The sequence below is a fragment of the Malaya genurostris genome, chromosome 2, assembly GCF_030247185.1.
Source record: "Malaya genurostris strain Urasoe2022 chromosome 2, Malgen_1.1, whole genome shotgun sequence".
NCBI classification, from domain to species: Eukaryota; Metazoa; Arthropoda; class Insecta; order Diptera; family Culicidae; genus Malaya; species Malaya genurostris.
In genome coordinates, this window is record NC_080571.1 from 217,300 (window position 1) to 235,000 (window position 17,701).

The 17,701-nt window shown below is 35.7% G+C and overlaps 1 protein-coding gene across 1 annotated transcript in view; it reads left to right on the forward strand.

Annotated features, from left to right (window-relative positions):
• The window catches only part of LOC131431811 (1-phosphatidylinositol 4,5-bisphosphate phosphodiesterase epsilon-1-like), an 87,285-nt gene that overhangs the window by 61,912 nt on the left and 7,672 nt on the right, over nucleotides 1–17,701 (forward strand). Inside the window, 5 exon segments of the mRNA XM_058597709.1 lie at nucleotides 1,694–1,838; nucleotides 6,194–7,016; nucleotides 10,215–10,348; nucleotides 16,493–16,710; nucleotides 16,789–17,026. Of these exon segments, the coding sequence (XP_058453692.1) occupies nucleotides 1,694–1,838; nucleotides 6,194–7,016; nucleotides 10,215–10,348; nucleotides 16,493–16,710; nucleotides 16,789–17,026 (1,558 nt within the window).

Below are 17,701 nucleotides of genomic sequence, written 5' to 3' on the forward strand. Positions count from 1 at the left end.
TCGTCTTCATCTTCATATTATATGTTATTTTATGTGATACATAGGAGCAATTCCAGATATTTACAATAGAAAGGGTGGCTAAATCGGATTAGACTTTGTCCGATTTTAATAAAACTTTCTACACATCATCAGTAACACAAACCATCAATTATTCACCGATAGAGGGGCCGATTAAATTTTTGAAAGAGGCTCAAGATTAAATTTTTGAAAGGACGAATGCATTATTTGCATGTACTTTCTTCAAATCGTTGTATCTCAAAAACTATTATTTGTAGAATAGTAAAAACCAGTGTCTCGTTAAGATGTGAGATGTAGTTTGAGTTCCGTTCCTAGTTGACAGCTCTGGTTTATAACAAAACATGTCAAATTTGAGCGGCGACATTAGCTCTTTTTGAGAGCCTGTTGCAAAGAACCGTGGTTCGTTTGGTCATTGCTACGAATCGGTTCAATTGAACGGCTCATGAGCACTCGTTCATCACTAATTTGAAGGCGTTTGCTTTGGGATTTAGGTCTTTTATGGATTAACCTTATGTTGTGCTAAGGCACATAGCTAATTTCATTATATTTACGTTTCGCCTTGGACTCGTCAGTGCATAACAGTTTATGTTAAACTGTTATGCCACCTACACTTCAACATAAACCTAGATTAGATTAGATGTTGTTTATTTTACCCCAGTTTTAACTATTTAGTCGTTCACCGGGGTACATAAACCGCTAGGCAGACGTAAAGTTATTGCTATTTGCAATACACTTATAATCAGCGATGCCATATAGTAGAAAATCTTCGGATCTATAGATCTACGGAGATTTCCGTAGATCTGACATCCCTGCTTATAATTAACACGGAAGTGCTACGTCCTGCCTGTCGTACCGAACGGAAACAAGTTTCGACTAATACTGTTCGATTTATAAAATGAATCTTTTTTTGATAGAGCACATAACCAATTCCATACACTGACGAGCCTAAGACGAAACGTCAAGAAAATGAAATTGGCTATGTGCCCTAGCACAAAATAAGGTTGATCCCAGAATTAGAATATATGTTTTTGTATGTGTAGACTTATTAAAGGGTCGAGAACGGTTACTTCTAGGATAAATATTACTTAGAAAAAATTTAAGCTGTAAAATCATGTTCAGGTGTTTGATTGGCTATTTTTTATCAGAAGCTTGGAGTTTTGAAAATGCTTGTTGGTTGTTTTAGCTATAACCTTTTCGTTTTCTATAAATCACTAATCAATTTTACGTCAAATGTTATTGTTGGTAGCTAGTTAGAAATTAAAATATTTCGAAAATTTTCTGTGTATTTTTGTAAATTGTATATTTTTGTTTTATGTTTTCACTTTCAACTTTTCATCCGTTTTCATCTTCCACTGTTTATCTGTGTATAATTGTTTAGAGTCCCCATTGTTTTATCGACAACTTTTTTCTAGACACCGTTCTTTGTACAAGTAACGGGTTTTGAGTTACAATGATTTTTGAAAAGTCTTGAGTCAAATTCGTCGCTCCGGCCTTGCGAATCAAATGGTTTGCTGTGCTGAAAACGTGATCTAAGTTTTATTCAAGTAGGAGTACCGTGAAGTCTGATAACTTGCTACTTATTTTTAGAATCGGATCAACAACAAGCAATGTACACTTTTAAATATTATTCTGCTAATTTCAAACCTTAATGAAGATATCTCTTTATTTTTCATAGATATTACATCATGGAACAACAGCTGTACTTTGGGAACCAGAAGTACCAGCGGATCGATCTGCATATGTATTTTTACGACTTGAACGATCGTGCTCCTTTATTTCATGGCAACGAACTGCCTGGCGTAGAATCAAATCTCAGCAAGGTATTTCTATTACATGAAGATTGAAGAAATAATTTACAGGGAGCAAATCACTCTAAGACTTTGTAAAAATTGAAGAGGGATTTAACTGGTTTAATGGGTTGATGAAAGATTATGCTGCTTTTACAGGTTTATTGAAGTCTAAGAAGCAATAAGCGACATAAGAAGGATCAACTCGGAATAAGAAGAGTTCATAAGTCTGAGTTTTTTCAGAGCTTAGCGTGATTTGCCCCTTGATTTGAAACCCAATTAGAGTTAACAATATTCTCTGAGTTCGGCGAAAGGCCTAATTGGTTGAAGTTCGACAGAAATAAATCTGAGCAAATGTACGTGTGTATGTATGTGTATGTATGTATGTATGTAACAAAAATATGCTCTCACTTTTCTCGAAGGTGGCTGAACCGATTTTCACAAACTTATGTTCAAATGAGGTCTCATGGTCTATTGAATTTCATCCGGATCCGACTTCCGTTTTCGGAGATATAAGTTGATATGAGATAAAAGTTGATATGCATTGCATTCTTTTTTCTCAGAAATGTCTGCAACGATTTTTACAAACTAAGTCTCAAATAAATGGTCTTATTGTCCCATAGTCTGCAATTGAATTTCATTTGGATCCGACTAGCGGTTCCGGAGTTACATGGTAATATGTGAAAATTATAGAAAAATGTGCACTCAATTGTCTCGGAAACGGCTTAACCGGTTTTTTAATAAACTAAGATTCAAAATAAAGGTTTCTTAAAAATTTAGAACATTTTATCCGGATCCGACTTTTGGTTCCGGAACTAAAGTGTGATAAGTGAAAAATTACCAAGTTCATGAGTATTTTTTCACGAACAATGGTCAAAAACAGGTACAAATCCCATGAACTGTCTGATAAATCCATTTAGTTTGCAAAACCTGTTAGTTTGTGGGCATAAAAACTTAATTCGACACTACTGGTCCCCCATTTCCTGTTCCGAAGCACCGAAAGTAGTGAAGAAAAACTCTATAAATAGAACTCACTAGAATTGAGTTTGCTGTCTTCGATGTTTGATGCGAGGAATAATGTGCTGATCTGGTGTCAAGGGTGTCACCTAATTATATGTAAAATATACAATCTGTTTCGGTTGATGAAGAATCTCGTACCGCTAGAAGGGGTTTTCAAAGATATTACAACATTTGCTGGATATGTTTACAAAATGGGCCAAAAAAAATTAATCCTAAAGTAGGCCAAAATACCTCTGTTACCCTACTGTGAAAACGATATCTTTTGTGCGAATAGAATCAACTTAATTACATGAACATCGAAGTTTTTCATTTGTATTCGCACCATTAATTTGGGAGGGATTGTTCACCTTTGAGTTCAGGGTTTTCTGCGGAGAAACTTTACATGAGGCGTATATTAAAACAGGTTTCAATATATGTTTGTTCTAGTTGAGAACACATACCCACGAATCACGAATCGAAAGGGAACTTGCTTGTAGTTGCTGTCTTGTTAAATCAAATAACACGCCGGTTTAATATACCTAATCGTATGTCCAAGCCGCAAATTACTTATAATAACAATCGAATTTCAGAATAGGTAAAATAAAAATTGCATTGTTGCATGCGTAGATTATCCTACACTTGTGTATATTTTGATGATTCTAAGTTAATTTTCACAATCTACAACTGAAAAAGCACAAAAATTTAAAAAATTTCATTCTGGTTTTTATTCATATTGAGTTGTTTTTTGTTGTTGACATCAGGTTTCGTAACTCACGATACACTTTTAACTAAAATTCAATCAAAGCAATCAATCGTACGCGCCACCAAGTGGTGAGTGCGGTCATTATAGAAGGTACCGGAAACACTCAACAATGATTCAGAAATTTTTGAAAACTTCTTCGTCACATTCAGGTCTTTTTTATTTGTCTTTCCACTCTAAAATTTTACCAGCATTTAATAAAACCCCTAATTTTTAAACTAAAAATAAGTCCAACTTTTATTTTTTTTTATTTGCTTAACTTTAAAATTTTTAAATAAAATAAACAATAAGGTTGTTTTTTGTGATCTAGTTGTCATCTTCTTCCTTGAAGGAGAGGCGATTTCATTGCTATTCAGCGAATGAAGGGGAAGCCTTGGTTCGCTATTCACGCTCCCATCCATTGGTTCGGTGTCACTGTTGTTGGTGGAATCATCGTTATTATTTTTTTTTTTGCCAGGTGTTGAGTGCGTTGTTAGCTGCAGCTGGCGTTTCTTGTTCTACGTGAGATACAACTGAGAGTTTAATTGAGGAGGATGCTTCATTGTTGTTGATCGCTGTCACCGATGTGTTGAAGTATGATCGCTTATTTGAAAAGAAAAGGACGCGAGTTTCATGTCTTGGATGAATTTTTGTATCTCTATTAAAATTTTCAGTTCATTTTTAGGCTGTTGATGAACAAACTTTGATGGCTGATTTTATGTGGAATGTCTCATATGGAAACAAAATGCTAGTTGTATTTTTCAGCTCCGGTTAAATAAATTAATAAATTAAAACATGAGTAAATATATAAATGAATGAATAAAAAATTATGAAAATGAAGAAATAAAAAACTAAACAAATGAAAAATAAATAAATAAAAACGTGCTTAATCCACCTAGCAGTGAGATGATACCTTTTTTATCAATCCGCATGTGTTTTTTGCATAAATATTCTTCGGTGTTTCAGCTTTCATGACATTATTTTAATGACCGTCATTTTAAGCGACAATTTGAGATTTTAATCACTCATTACTCTGTAATGTCGAAACTGCAAATCGGATCGAATTTGAATCTAAAAGTGGGACAATCGATTAAACATTCCATGATATGTCGAAGTAAGTTCCACTTTAGAGTTTACGGTAATTTAAGGTACTTTCTTGAATACTTGAATATCGGATCTATTCAGGAACCAGCAAGCCCAAAACCGATTCGTATGGCCACATGTCGAATAAATTACAATAGTTCTGAATCCAACTTTGAAACTTTTCGGGATTGTCATCTTTTATATCGGTTTGAATTTTAAAAATTCATCATCCTGTAATTCCAGAATCGGATAAAATTATTCCGAGTTTAAGTTTATTTTAATTTGAAATTTTGTTTTTGAACATCGATTTGGTCTTTGTTGATAAAACGATTGAGCTTTGAGAAACGATTCGATACTGGGACCGGAATTCTAAAATTGGTGTAGCCGAAGTCAGTTAAATCCACCTCATGAGCTGTATGATTTACATTTGATTCAAACTGTTTGACAATCAGTGTAGACATCTTTGAGAAATCGTAGCGCGAATTAAATTTTTGGGTACCTTCGAAGTCAGATCCAAACGTAATTCAGGAACCTTGTTTGGGAGCATACGACTTTCCATATTAATCTGAGTTGGTAGAACACGGTTGGGTTATCTCCGAGAAAATTGAGTGAAATTATTTACCACACACGCATTTGCTGATCTCGACGAACTGATTCGAATGGTATATGGGTGTTGTGTTCATCCAGCATTTATTGCTGTAAGTAGTTTAAATCCATATAATTATGGAATTGTTTTCAACTCGAAAATCTTGCCATCATTTGGTTTACATGTGTCAATTGTTCGAATTAAAATTGTTCATTGTTCGAATAATTATGTCGGTCCTAGGCAAAATTTCATGAAAAAGTATGCTGTACACAGTTTTTTTAGTACTTAGAAACATTTGTATAAAAAATCGTGTTCCACGTGGCTTCCAAACATTACTTTGTCATTCAGCGCTCAAAACTCTTACTACTGGAATAAGGCGAAAAGTCACTTACACAATAATATCGATATCTCCGTTAAAAATAGACGGATTTTGACAATCTCTGGCTTGTTGGATAGCTATTAACGTGCGGAATCTAAGTCTAAAATTATAATTTGTTTTCAAGGTCAAGTGTGACAGATATTTCGACATAAAACTTCGTATAACTCAAAAAGTAAATATTCGATCTCAAAACCTTTCACTAGCGTTCAGGGTGACGGGGAAACCTTTCATTTGCGACTAATTTGATCAATTGTCCTGTAATCTCTGAGATCTCGACCTCTTTGTTGACAGCACACATACAGACCCACACACACGGACATTTGCTCAGTTCGTCGAGCTGAATCGATTGGTATATAACACTCGGCCCTCCGCGCCTCGCAAATTTTTTCTAAAGTTTGAGTGAATTCTGTATCTATTTTTATATATATAAAAAAAGGTAAAACAAGTGAATGAAAAAACCGAAAAATAAATACAATGATTGATTAATTAATTAATTATTTAAGATATAACGGAATTAATAAATGAATCAATTGATAAATTTATTTATGAACGGAGAAGAAAAAAGCGAATCGTAATGATTTATGTTTTACTTTTCCCCACAGAATTCAGTCCTAATCAAAATCCTGAAGAAACTATGACATGGCGGTTTACTTCCCGTTTTGCATCGAATTTCGCAGATTTGGAGGCACAGTGTCATAGCCTGGAGCAAGATACACTGGATCTAGGAACGATTAAAGATATCACAATGGGTTCTCGTAATCACGAATACGATTCAGAGATTCTTGCGGCCGGCAAGCGATTCGGACTCACTCATGTAGAATGTTGTGTTTCACTTTTGTATGGAAGCTCTGCCAGTGAAAATCGAATTTTGTGTATTCTATGCCCGCCAATGTTATGTCGTACATGGTACGTTGGCCTTCACTGGATGTTGCGAGGACTTCGACGACAACAGAGCTTAATTGACCGATCGATGCTTTGGTTGAAAGAGCTCTACATTAATCTCTATTTCGAAGAAGGATTATGTAGTGAGCCAACGGTGGCTAATGCAATCAAAGTATTCGGTGGTAAACTATTCCAGTCGTCCACAAGATCCCAATCAGGAACACATATCAACGATTCAGCGCCCGAACTAGCGTCATCTGCGACAACAATAATATCAAACAAAAAAGAATCCAACATGAAGATTCGCAAAAAATGTTCGGTTGCAAATTTGCTAAACCAAAATAATGTTAACAGCCAAAGTAGTCCTACAATAGAGCATGGTATTAGCGAAATCGAGAAAATGAGAGCAATAGAACGACGAAAGGAGCGTCACAACTCACACGATCAATTATGGCAAACCATGAGGAATTTACGAGCAGGCTCTATAACACTCGATACCCGGTTGGATTTCTTAAGCTTCGTTTCGTTATATAGGTCATTCAGGTGAGTACATTGCATATACGAATAAAGTTATAATAGTATTTGGGAGAAGGAAACAAAACACACCGAAACAGAATATTAAATATGAATTAAATTGAAAAACGTTAATTGAACCGATTGTTCACCTACCAAAGGTCACAATTTACAACAACCCACTCGAGCCAGAAATGATCTACCGGTTCAGTCAATGATCATTATTCGAAAAAAGATCACACAACTCCGTAGTGAATATATTGATTTTAACGAAGTACGAGAGAAATTCGAGAAGTAATGGCCGTTTTGTCTTTATAAATAACAATCTAGAACCTAGTGATCGCATGTTGTATCCAAATTGAGGACCTCAGTATTTCATATGCTGTTTACTTCTTATGGGTACCCAGCCATTCAGGTATTGCTGGAAATGAATGGGTTGATGAGTTGGATAGAGCTGGTACAACGAATGTCAACTAGTTGGATAAAGCACAAGATTCGTTCTTGGGCTGCATCCAAACATGCCAGCTACTGGGGTGCAGCTTGCAAGCTTGCGCTCAGACAAAATAATTTTTACCAGATTTGAATCTGAAAATGTCAAAATTGCTGTATGCTTTCACTTGGCGGAGAACGAAGACAGCAAAACGCAGAACAAAAATGCTGTTCATTTCACTGGAAACATTGCATTTTTTTGTTTCGATTATAAAGTTTTCTGACCCTATGCGCGGGGTTGGGAATCGAACCCAGGTGGGCTGCGGAAGGCATCGACTTACCCATCAAGCTATACTCGCCCCATAACGTCATTTATGTCAGCTATGTAGTGGCCGTTTCATGTAATTGAAAGTATGCAGTATAGGAGTAAATTGTAAAACAAGGTACATGTCTTTGCTGGGCGTCATTGCTAAACTGCCAGCACGTTAAAAAAAAATTACAGTTTCCCATCAGGAAATTGATGAGAAGCCACGGCAAGGCACAAATCTCTAAATAACTAGGGGAACGTGCCACTTGAACCAATCAGTTCTGATTTCTGATTCCTGAGTGTATTGATTTTAATGAAGTACGAGAAATATTCGAGAAGTAAGGACCGTATTGTCTTTAAAAATAACAATCATTTAAAATAGGTAATTTACAGGTTCAACAATTTTTGTGCTTAAGACACATATGTCTTTTCATTGACTTTACACTTCGTCAGTTTACAACAATTTATGTTGAACTGTGCCACTGTGCCACTTAGCAGTTCAGCATAAAGCTTTAAACAGACATAATGTTTCTGCTACTTGTAGAACACTTATTTAGGGTTTTGAACACGGAATCAAAAAAAATGAAAGGGTTGTGTACGAGACGCGACTGATCACGATGATATTAAAAATGTACAAGTAACAATTGGCGCTCGTGCGAGGCGACAATGGTACATAAAATAAAACTGTAGAATATTTTGTTGATGCTGATGTGCACAAGCAACCTCTCTACAGTATTATCAAACCGCCCCGAGTACAAGTAGGTTCGATTCTGATTATAGATCTGTGGTAATGATTTTCCTATACGCAAACACACACTGAAAATTATTGCCGTTCGTGCGTGGTGAACGACACATGATATAAACCCGTAATGTTTATCATCTGCAAAGCATTTTTTCATTTTTTGTTGTGATAAACGTTCTGAAAATCTGTCAGTTTTACAAAATGATGCTCAAAATCTGTGAATTTTGAAAAAAAAATCTATGACATGTGATGAAGAATCTGTTTAGCGAAATAGATTAAAAAATCGGTGTTTTTATAAACAAATTTTTGAATGTAAACCTAGTGCTGATGTGCACAAGAAACCTTCTCCTCGACATATTAATCAGCACTGAGTGAAAATCCGTTCGATACTGAATACTGCTAGCCGAGCAGTTAGCTATTCATCGCGCGGTTGACAAAGCAAATATTTCACTCACCCGCTCTGTATGGAGGCAGGCATTCACTGAGCAAAAAAAGTATCAAGAGGATGACATCATTATGATATGCAGAGATTGGCTCATGAAAACATAGGTAAACTAAACCCGATTTCCCTATACTCAAACGAGATTGCAATACATGTTTAAGTTAAATATTTCCAAATCGATTGGATGTTAGATAATTCGTTATAAGCGTTCAAAATTATTTCAGAAGAAGGTTACACGGCTAGTTTTGATTTTTTTTTAATTGACACCCAGCTCCGTAAAGTGAAAAGTGGGGCATTTTAAGTTCCTAAAAGATTATTTGGCCTTAGCACAAACATTAATTAATTACTACTGGCTAGTATCTGATCGGCCATTATATGTTGAATTTCTTGTTTGTTTTATTAGCATTGTTCTTGCTGCTTCCTTAGTACGTTTGCACAAAATTGAAAATGTTTTCAACAGCTAGGCAACCGTGTATACAGTAATCCAAGGCTATAAAATTTAACAGCCGTAATACCAACCATTGCAAAAGATCAGATCAGATTTTGGTTTACTAGAGAAACCATTTAATCGGTTTGCATAAATACCCATTACTCCGCTTTTCTTCATGAACATTTTGCTCTCCATTTACTAAATTACGACACTATTATAGGGTTATTATACCAATATGTTAGTCATCTCATTAGAAGATTCGCCATGTTATTTTGCGGATCAGTTGACTTTCAATCAACGAATTATGATAATATCGAATACAATGCCTTCGCTTCAGCTAAAAAAAAGTACTTCCGGAACCACATTCCGGGGACCGGTAAGCCGAAATTGATTTGTATGGATAGCAACTAACATGCCCTATACATTTGAAAAGTTTTGAGTTCAATTTAGAAGAATTTTTCCCTATTTTGCATCGTAGATCTCTCTGTACGACGGCTACGGTTTTCAAACACTTACCACCCCACAATTTCGAAACCGATTATCCGATCCTGCAAAATCCAGGAATTCCGTAAAAGACCGTAAGACCTTCAATTTGAATCTAAGTTTGTGGAAATCGGTAGAGCCATCTCGAATAAAAGTTCCGGGCTCCGTGGACCGGTGTAGCCAATGGGGTTCGTATGGGTGAACTGAGACTCTCCAGTAAAAAATAGTAAAATTACAAAAAAATTTCGAGCTGTGCGTTTTCATTCTTTTTTTTTCAAATCTATGATACCGCGTATGCTTATTAATAACTTATTAATATCTTAATTTATTCTAATTCGATATCATTAGCGGCCATGCTTATCATAGCATTCATATATAAATTTCTTTCTCTACAGTATATTAACGAGGCCGGATCTTCGAGATATATTTAACCAGCTGGCAGTAGTCTCAGTATGTCGAAAGACTCTGAATGGAGAGAAGAGCAAAAGTGCTCCCGAGCTTTCTGAAGCAGCTGTGAAGCGAAAAATAGGTAAGTTTATTATTATATTTTTATTATCTGGAGTATCGAATTGCGGGTTATGTAGCATTCTTATTAGTTTTGTAGAGTACTTTTAATCGTCTATTGGAGATATTGAGATATTATTTGTGCATAAATTATCTTCAATGTTTTTTTAGTTTTCATGAAATTATTTTATTGATCGTCGTTTTAAATGACAGTTTGAACCGTACAACTTCGTAACTGCAAGTCGGATCGAGAGTAGGAATTGTATGAAACTATAAAATTATTCCTTTGATTCAAAACGTGTGAAAATCGATTGAGCATTCCATGAGATGTCGAAGTGTTCCACTTTAGAGTTTTCGGTCATTATATACGGTACTTCCAGAACCGGTATTCAGATGAAATTGTTGGGTTCCTTTCAGGGTCGAAAATCGTTCAGCCAGCGACTGGTACCAGTAGAGAAGGTGACAAGCGATTATAAATACACTCTCTGTCTCTTTTTTGAAAAATAAAAAATAAGTATCAGATTTATTTAGTATAATGTATGAAATGACTTTGTCTGCCTTTGTTTGCTTAAGGATTACCAGAACACCTAATGATCGTAGAAAAGTTTCCATTCAGTGAAGAAATATCTCTAATGGTTCATGCATCCCCGTGGTTCAATTTACCCCACTTTCCCCTATAGAGCGAGAAGATTAGTGTTCGATGGACAAACTGCAAATATTTACATAAAACTTAACATAACTCGAAAAGTAAACAAGGGATCAAAGCACGAAAACTATATCCTGACTGACTGACAAAAAGAACTATGAATATCTATAAATGCAGAGATCATTCTTTGTAATCACATCACGTAAAAACGGACGGACGGATTTACATGACTCTTTTTTTGTTTGATCAGTTTGTAGTTTGTCAGCGCGCAACGAGTTGTTTTGTATGGAGATTCCACATGCGTGCTTGATCTATGTTATTCGTCATTTCCAAAAGTTTCACAGTGTCTCAAAAATCCACTTCACTAGAGCTCTAAATAACGCGTGGCACTTTTTGGCAACTTGAACGTACAGAAATAGTTTTTAGGAAACATCCTCGCTGCTTAAAAGCTGTACAAGGAACTGTAAAGTGTCGGGCGCACATTCAAGTATGAGTAATTTTCTAAAAACGGACAGTTCAGAATGGTTTGTATGCTGCTTAAGCCAAATCTTTTTTTTGCGAAATTTTGGTTACTTGAGTTAATACAAATTGTAATATATCCTACCGAATGAACAACTCTAGAAGAGAAACTCTTCAACATTGTTTTAAGATTATTAATACAAAGTTCTGGTTAGTGAGCTTTTTTTATCGATTATCGGAAGCAAGAATCACATCTAGAACAGAAAACGTGGCACCTTATATCCATTATGTCGAAACTGAACAGAGAGGGATCTCCGTTCAGTGCATTGATTCAGAGTCGGTCTGTTCATTTGTTCTACTTTTACTCAACAGAAGTTTTTCACATTTTCACATTGATTTTTGTTGACGTTTCTTTTGTTTAGGGCTGAAGCGAATGTGTGTCGAATTGCATTGATTGTAGGTTAATTATTCAGAAAAATATCGGAGAGAACCGTTAACCACTTAGTCGTTTAACAATTCTGCTCTCCGAAAACATAAATTCGAACAAATGTAAAATTATATTTTTTAGGCGAGACAAAGTTCGACGGGTCAGCTAGTTTTTAATAAAATCTGTGTTAATCCACCTACTGGTAGATGCCTTTTTCATATCAATCATCAGCTTTGTTTGGCTGTCTACTTATAATGACTAATGTTTTTTGTTTCGACCCTTTAAGTGTTGGTATAAAATTTTCAACACACTTTACCCATAATTTCGGAACCGGAAGTTGGATCCGGATGAAATTCAGGAAATCCGTATGGGACCATGTTGTGTTATGGGAACTGTAACATTTCTACTGGGGACACCAATCAAAATTACGGTGTCCTTCTGAAGTCACTCAAGTTTCACTCCCTTACCTTTTTATATCTGCTCGGCTCGGATCGAATTACCCGGGAGAATTTCGAGCTCACTTCCCTATCGTTTTCTGAATTACCCAAAGATAGAGAAATGGATAGAAACTTTTTAGACGTATGAAATATTCATATAACATGCACAATAAGAACGGTAGATTTATTGGAACTTTGTATGTTATAAATGTAATTTTAATGAACATAGGAAAGGAATAAAGTAGCGTCCGCTTACGTTATTCCTAGCGTCGTAGTTGATCTCGGAATCCTATCGTAGCGTCGGTCTCGAAATCCAATGGTCGTGCCTCAACGATCGATTCCACCTCGGACAGGTAGATTTGAATCACTCTTCAGCGACTGGAACAATGGTAGCATCTACCGTCTCGGTTTTCAGCACAACCGGTCGGTATAGGAGCCACGCACACAAAAGATCACTAGGTGGATTCCGTTCACCGTTAACTGGTCATTATTCACCTGCGGTGGATATCGGGGGGACATTCCTTGGTGTTGGTTCCACCCAGTTTATAACTCACGATTGCTACCACACTGTGACCGATAATATAGTAATAAGGGGAGCGGATCATTTCGCCGAAAGCCATTTCGCCGAAAGTCGTTTCGCCGAATGCCATTTCACCGAAAGTCGTTTCGCCGAATAGGTCATTTCGCCGAAAGTCGTTTCGCCGAAAGGGTCATTTCGCAGAAAGGGTCATGTCTCTTGTATGTTATGTCTCCTGCATAAATGATGTGGCGCAGCCACATAACCGAAGCCAAGATGGCTCGATGGCATAAAGCCGCCGAGGCGACGCCAGCTGAGTCTGCCGCCAACCCGCAGTCGGAAGCGGCGGCCTCTTGCATACAAACCTATAACCGCCTCGTTTGCCCGGTCTACTCAAGGCTAGGTTTCTTTGCTTTTGTTAGGTCCGAACGAGCGGTAGCGAGGTCGGACAGCACATGAACCGAAACGAAGTGGTGTAGCCGCATTAGATATTTTTTTCATTTTCACTTAATAAACGGAAAATACCACATACATTTGCCTGGTAGATACACCTATGCAATTCCTTTGATGCTTAGTAGCTAATAGTCAACAAATTTTCTTGGGAACTCCGTTCTGAAGTTCATGAATCAATCTTTATTGAAGAGTACAAGAATCAATTTTCATTCAAGAAGTACAATTGTAGGTCAACAAAATGGGCGTTAACGCTATCATCTTTCAGTTGTCTTTATTTAAAATCAATTCCAATTACGATTTTAAGATGATTTCAGGATTCGTCGAAATGACTTTCGGCGAAATGACCCTGATCCGTAATAAGCGGTATTAAGGTATCACACTTTATATTGCTAGACTTTTGTTACCAGAAAAGAGAGCGAACCATCATTCGCTGGTGATTATATACTCGGCGGCGTCCTGACAGAAAAGTCGGAAAAGCCGGAGGACATCTCATTTTCGGTTGGTAGCGGATAATGCCCGTAGGCAGGAAAATTATGGTATCAGGGGGTATGGGAAGATTTCATAGCAAATTCAAATTTAAACTTTTGACGAATTTGATAATGTGATTATTTCAATTGAAAGTGATTTCAATAATTGTAATTCATTTGTATTTAAATATTGAGGGAGTATCTGATATCATTTCAGGATTGGAACTTGAAGTTCAAGCTTAATTTACAGCGTAAATACGTAATTGAAAATGGGGTTATGAATAAAATAGTAATAGGAATGAGGATAAAAATACTAATAATAATAGTGAAAATAATAATAATTTTCAAGGTAAATTTTTGTTCAGATCAAGGACTTCAAAAGCTATTATTATTATTTTTATCAAATAATAATCAAATTGTGCATGTAGTAATCAGTTTAAGTAAACTAGGAGGTTACAGAACACAGTACCTCTCATTTAAATCCAAGTTTGTTAAGAATCTCTCAAACATAACGAACCGCTGGAAATTCAGAAGCTATTAGCTATCATCCCAAGTTTTATTACTATTTTACTATTCTCATGTTTTTTTCAGAGATCGGAAAGATCGGTCATGTATATTCACCACTCATGATCATCAGTGTACAATATAGCGAGATGAGTCAGTTGAAATAAATCTAGCGTAGAAGAAACATCACACCAATTTACTTAAAATAAATCAATTGAGCACTAATTAAACCAAGCACAGTTTTTGATCCTTCAAAAATTCTTTCTTTTTCTGTGGAACATGTGTTACATAGCAAGAACATGTACTCATAACATACACACACACACACTAAAAGAAGTTAATATAGAATAAATTATGAAAAGCATACAAAATAGCTTACAAAACACGAGAGAACATGTTTTGTTTGAGTATCATGTACGAGACAAGTTATGAAAAACAATATTCATTTCGAATAAAAGAAGCATGTTTGCTTGGAATGTTTATGTACAGTTCAATTTATCAAATATTTACAGTATGTGTTAAACCATAATATTTTCGTTGCATAGCAATATTCTAGTGAAATTTTGAAGTCATTTTTCCTCATTTTATAGGCCCCGGGTTGACGTATTAGGGCATAAGGCGCTGGTCTTTTACAAGCCAGTTGTCGTATGTTCGAGTCCCGACCTGGAAGGATTCTTAGTGTCAATAGGGTCATAGTACTAGCCATGCAATGACTCTGTACGCTACGAATGTTGCGAAATATTACACGAATCGAACATAAAACAGACCCGATTTTACTAAAATACCTTGAAAATTATGATTATTGTGAGATGGGACATCGGTCGTGCGCAATCTGAACATGTACGGAGTATTGAAATGGGTTGGTTTACCGTCTAAGTTGTGTTTCACTACGATCTGAGTATTTCATAAATAGGACAATTTTTTTTGCGGCTTTGCCTTCAGGAAACATTTCCGAGCAGCCCGGTAATGCAGCTAGTTAATTAAAATATCTAAAATAAATATGTGATATGAAAAGATAATACTGACTATTTTTATTTAAATTAAATCAAAAAATTTGCTTTTTTCCACCTCTGCTTTAAACCTAACATTGATACGAATTGAAATTTATGAAAGCTTCAAAAACGACCTATAACCTACTATTACTTGTAAAAAGAGGAATTTTATATAGCCGTCATGAAACCATACGAATCAGTGCATGAAATTTCGGAAATCGATAATTATTTTTTGATGCCAAATGTCATAAATTTTGATGCCAAATGGCATGAATTGCATAAAATCTCGATATCTGGTGTTATGCAATGATTCTGAACACTAAAAAACGGCTACGAAGTCTGTTAAAACAAAAAGGCCAAATTCCACAAATTTCCAATGGAATGTAATAAAGAGACTTTGCTTTGCTTTGTACAGACAAGTCGATTCTACTTGGATACATAATGTCACACCAGATAAAAATCATCGCGCACTCGATGATCGATGCCGATGATTTTTTTTTAAATTCGGACAAAAATCATTGCTTCTTATGCAAGGCGAATGGCGTTTAAAAGTTCACAGGAAGCTGATGAACAATCTTTATTCACGACACACGCGAACCGAACAGAATGCAAGTCAATTTAATACTAATTTCAATTGTGTGAAGGCTAAGTTTGAATAGTCGCTTCCATTCTATGCGAAATGCCAAGAAATTGTCGTCTCTGTAAGGGCTATGTTTTCAATAGGCCAGCTATGAGTACGGCTTGGTAAACATGGAAAATTATACACTGTTCATTTAGGAGTTTTGTTGGTTTGTACAAAAAGCACATTTTTTTTAAATATTGTTATATTTTTATCTATTCTAATCGATGCGACCTTACCACTGTTTGCAGGGGTTTTTCGTATTTGGAACTCGCATTCCTATATAGAATTTAGAGTAGTCCTATGTCAAAACGTGCGATACCAGTGCATTTAATAGTAGTATTTGCACATTTGAATCACTAGCATTAAATAGCAATTTTATAGCAGTATAATACCAATGTTTTTACCAATTCCATCATGTTTCGGCGCCCCCTGGATATTGCGCCCGAGGCAGTCATCTCACTCGCCTCACCCTCACTACGGCAGTGCCCATTTAAAATTAGTGCTTCATTCAACAACAACAAAAAACAAATACTTCATTCTAGTATACTGTCGTTGGTATCATAAGTGAAATATGAGCGAACTGATGAATCATGACTGTATCTTGATCTAGCATATACTTCTAATTCATATTTATATTTTCTATAGGGCTACTCACACGAAATTGTTCACTGGATCTGGACTTATCAGACACAAAGCATACGCGGAAAAAACACTTCGATGCTATTGTTGCATCCTGTCTCGCCGTTGACAATGATTTCCTGTCATGCAACAACAAGGTGATTACGATGTCCACACTGAAAAAGTTTCTAGAAACTCGTCAGATGGAGGTACTGTGCGATGAGGATGTGAAAGCAATTATTCAAGTAAATATGATTTCCTCTAGTTTTTTTTTATCTAAACGCTTGCTTGTAATTTTGATCTTGGCTAAATTACATTTTCAGCGTCATGAACCGGAAGCTGTACAGCGCATAGAAAATTGTCTAAGTTTCGAAGGATTTGCTCGATACATGATAGATAAAAATAATTATGCGTTCCTTAGTGAGCTGATGCCTGAAAGTTCATACATGAACTTGCCTCTTTCACAGTACTACATAGCATCGTCACACAACACATATCTTACTGGGCACCAATTGAAAGGCGAAAGTTCGGTGGAGTTATATAGTCAAGTGCTATTGACAGGTACGGTTTATTCATAAATGCGTTTATTTTTAGGATAATTTACATAAGGATAAATTTTTAAATATTACCATTTAATTCTGTTATAAGTATATCACGTCACTATACAAATTCACTATGTATCTCACGACACTATAAATCTTGTATAATAAACGTCACATCACATATGCACATTTCGAATACAATTTATATTCTTCTTCAGTGTGATAGTTTTGTTTATCCTTGAAAAATCATTCTGTTCAAACACTCAAACGAAAAGTTAATGAATTTACATAAGTTTTTCTTCACTGTAGCATTTATTTGACATAAAAATTTTCAATCTGACATAAATTCACTACATTAACAATGATTTGCAATTCACAAAACATATCTCAAGAGGTTTGTTTGTAAATATCATATTAGTATTTCAGTATTAATTATTTAACCTGCTCAAAACAATCAAGAGATTTCAGTCTCTGTGGAACGACGATAATGATGATGATGATGATGATGATGATGATGATGATGATGATGATGATGATGATGATGATGATGATGATGATGATGATGATGATGATGATGATGATGATGATGATGATGATGATGATGATGATGATGATGATGATGATGATGATGATGATGATGATGATGATGATGATGATGATGATGATGATGATGATGATGATGATGATGATGATG